The sequence below is a fragment of the Triticum aestivum genome, chromosome 7B (assembly GCF_018294505.1).
Source record: "Triticum aestivum cultivar Chinese Spring chromosome 7B, IWGSC CS RefSeq v2.1, whole genome shotgun sequence".
Classification (NCBI taxonomy): Eukaryota; Viridiplantae; Streptophyta; class Magnoliopsida; order Poales; family Poaceae; genus Triticum; species Triticum aestivum.
In genome coordinates this window covers 23,391,915-23,395,925 of record NC_057813.1, presented here as the reverse complement: position 1 = coordinate 23,395,925, position 4,011 = coordinate 23,391,915, and the positions used below count along the sequence as shown (strand labels likewise).

The following is a 4,011-nucleotide window of genomic DNA, read 5'->3' as shown; positions in this document are numbered from 1 at the left end:
AGTGACCGCCTTGAGAGAGCACAGTGAAAACATGAGTTCATGTTGAGCCGAGACTAGGACCCTATCCAGCACACTCCGGAGAGGATCCAATTGCTTGTTCGTCCATATAAACCTAGCCCCTACACGGGCTATCTCACGCAATGCCAGATCCGCAATGTAGTCATTGAATAGACGCATGCGCATGCAGTCCACGTTCGGAGAGCTCTTGTCCGGCCACCACCACCGAAGTGTGTGCACCGTTCAACTTTGTCCGTCAACTCAGCCAGAAAGTCTGTTGACCTCTTGTGGTCAGCCGGGCCATAGACGATGATCACCTTCCAACTGAGGTCCATTGTGCATGTAAATTTCCATAATTATATTTTAATGTATATTATACTGCATTTGCTATTTGTTTACTCTGTTCACTTGAGCCACGAAAGAAGATACGCGACTAGAAAACGCCAATACTATGGCGCCATATTCTCTACGAAGCTTTCTAATTTATTTTCCCCGCAAAAAAGGTCATTTACATAGAAAGAAAAAGAATTTGTGGCTTTTAGCACGGAACTCACTCACGCAGTCACGCGCATCGAATAGGCGCATCCCTCTCCGCTAGTAAACCCTAGCCAGTAGCCATACATACCCCATCGGCCTATCCTCTCCTCACCGCTGCCTCCGCCGATCTGAGGCAAGCATATGGCAGGCACCCGACGAGGCGGTGCCTTGGGCGCCTTTACGGTTGCCGGAAAGTTCAATCCGGTGCCTGAGTACGCTTTAACCTTCGTCCGCGACTACGACATCAAGGGCATCGGGGCCATGTTGGCTAAAGCTTCTCCTTGCTCGATGGAGGAACAGATCGAACTCTTCAGGAAGGTGCGTTCAGGTTCAATTGATTTTCTTACCCGTCTAGCTTCTGTTTCTTTCGGATTTCAAGATTTGGTTTATCCCATTTGGTCCTTCGGTCGACGCATCGTGGCGAGGGTAGTGATTAGTGTTCGGGGTTCCCTAATCTTAAAGGGGTGATGGGGGAAGACGTACGGAGGCACCGGGGCCGTGGCAACATCGGCGTGTATGAGGCGGCGATAGCCACAGGAGAATAGGGGGAGATCATATGAACTGCAGTCGGGTTCATATGAGGCGGCCGGCCGTGACAACGTCGGCGTGTATGGTTCGGTGGGATCATATGAACTCTGCAGTCCGGTTCTACCTTTTAATTCCTGTTTACCCTTTAGTTGGTAACTACATCCGCTATAAAAAGAAAAATACTAACATACACCCCTGTAACATGTATTCAGAATGTGGAACAATTCAGGAAGCCTAATGCCATTGGAACATTCCCCAACAAAGGCAATGCCAAGGACAAGGAGGGCGAGGAGAGCGACATCGAGGAGGAGGAGGGGGATTACGAGGTGGATGAAGATTTTGGCGACGGTATGGATGAAGATGAGGAGATACTTGAGGTAATAAAAGTCTAATTAAATTCCCTATGTTAAAAATACTAGTACGATTTATTGGTTGCAGAATTTATTGGATCATGTTTGATTTGCTCGCTGGTTTAGTTGGCTCTTCTGACTAAGCTTTATAACATCAATGGTTGTTCAGCTGATGGTTGATGACAGTAAACCTGCTACTGATGGACAGCTTCAAGTCCATAATGAAGGTGAACGACAGTGCAAGAAGCCAAGATTAGCAGAAGAAGGCTTTGGGTGGCAAGGGAAATTTTGAGAGGTCGTTTTTCTGCTAAGGTAGGAGGAGCCAGGGAGGAAGAAGGCATCCTGCATCACCGATTGTTGTAGCCCCCAACATCTGACCCATCTGCTATCTTCAGCTTGCTGCCATTCAGCCAACGGATACCCTTTTCAGACAGCTCGAACAGATAACTAATTTGCAAAATGCTTAACTGTTTCTTGCTACCTGAAATGTTTGTTCTTACCTGTCAACAAAGGTGTAGCTGCTCATATCTTGTACAGACGTAACCTTCACCAAAGCTGCAGAGGAGCAGAAGGTTCTTCTCTTCATTCTGATGAGAGACGTGAATCTTTCTCTGTCCTCAAAACCAGATAATGCTATGGTGATTACACAATCCATAGCTTGCAAGGCAGGAGATCTCTGGCACCCAAAATCACACATATTATGAACTTTAAGTAATTGTAACTTGTAAGAGATAAGCCCGTAAACTAATAGTACAGTATAAGACACTATTTATGAGGAACAAGTGAGCAGCAATATATGGGAGTGCAGCCAAATCAGAGAGTACTAGTTTTGATCAATACCATAAAAAAAGATAGCTAGTCATGGCATTGCTACCGTGCGTGTGTTTTTGTCCTCCGAACCTACCTACTCAAGCGAGATGAAAAGGTGGAAATATCAAATTTACGCATATATACAGACCATGGATGAAAGGTTGAGAACAAGAAAAATAGATTAGTTTCTCTCAAATTAGCAGGTAAGTTTGTCATCATGGTACGTACATAATACACACCGACAGACAACAGTAACAATCACTACCCGTACCCTTCTTATTTTTCAAGTGAACAATCTCCCTGACTCCAGTGCAAATGTACATGTGGCGGATGACTCCGCGCTAGTAGAAAAAGGACCTATTGTCCCGGTTCGTGAGGGTCATTTGTCCCGGTTTTTGAATCGGTACTAAAGTGTCGGTACTAATGCCCTAAATCCGGGACAGATGAGCCTCCACGTGGCCGGTGCGGCGAGCCCAGGCAGAAGGCCCTTTGGTCCCGGTTGGTGGCATCAAACGGGGCCAATAGGCATCCACGCGTCAGCATTTCAGGTGCTGGGGTTTTTGTTTTTTTTAAAGGGGGCCGGTTTGGGATTTTGGGGGGTTAATTTAGGTGTTTCATATATTGTGTTAGCTAGCTAATTAATAAAGAGAAGTGTCCTCTCTTATCTCCGTGCTTGGTCAACGCTACGTACTATACGTATAGAGAGGACTAGACACGCTAGCTAGTTAGCAAATGAAGGAAACAGAAGATCGTCATGAACAGATGCATATAAAGAGAAGTGATATCGACCACCTCTCCTTCTCTGAGAGATTGGTCGAACAACAAGTTCTCGTATATCTATCCGACGCTACTGGCTACATATATACAATATAAGTATCTCTTACAATATAATCTCCTAATTAAAATCGAACGCATCAGGGTCCACATGGTATTCTCCATCTTTAGCGATCACGTGGTCAAGAAAGAATGCCGCCAATTCCTCTTGAATTCCTCGCATACGATCTGGTGGTAGGAGTTCATCCCGCATCCGAAATATCTAATTTGAAGAAGGGGCTCAATACATACATACATACATATATATATATATATATATATATATATATATATATATATATATATATATATATATGAAACTGAACACAAATGATGGTAATAAAATAAAATTGTGAATATTACTATTTACGCACTTCGCTCACAGGTCGTGTGGCGGATGAACTCGCAAATGTAGTATCCACAGTAATCATTCCCTTGTTCCTGCCACAACCACTTTACAAGAAATAGAGGTCAATCAAACTGATAATTAGCAAGCATGCTAAATGGTATTGATGAAACTAGTGCTTGAATCACTAGGAGAGCGTGGAACATGCTACTAGAGTACTTACTTTCAGGTGTCTAAATTACAGCTTCTTCGGCAGTCCCGGAGTTTTTAAGGTGAATTTTTTTCAAACCCTGTCAGACAAAGAAAACAATTACTTGATATCAGGAAATGAACAAAGTTGCCGATATGGTGCGATAATGATCGATTTAACTTCCCTGGAATTTTAGTCATGTCCGCATACTCCTTGGGATCTTTTCGTCTCGAGTCTAAAACAGTTACTAGTCCCTGCTCAAGCTTAATCTCTAGGAGAATATAGTGGAACCTGCGCACGCATGCATAACTCATCAATTACATTACTATAACCTCGACTAATAAGGAAAACCGAATATGCACAAGACAGTAACACTCACTTGAATTCGTAAGGAAGAGTATTATAGCTTTGTTTTGATTTAATACAAACGATTGTAGCAG

At 43.7% G+C, this 4,011-nt stretch overlaps 1 protein-coding gene across 1 annotated transcript; it reads left to right on the top strand.

Moving 5' to 3' along the window:
- Nucleotides 1-558: 558 nt before the first annotated feature.
- On the top strand, nucleotides 559-1,939 carry LOC123162436 (uncharacterized). The gene is made up of 3 exons (XM_044580214.1): nucleotides 559-852; nucleotides 1,275-1,439; nucleotides 1,582-1,939. Exons 1-3 carry the CDS (start codon nucleotides 676-678, stop codon nucleotides 1,702-1,704), a joined length of 465 nt encoding a protein of 154 aa, XP_044436149.1. The 5' UTR covers nucleotides 559-675; the 3' UTR covers nucleotides 1,705-1,939.
- The last annotated feature ends 2,072 nt before the right edge of the window (nucleotides 1,940-4,011 follow it).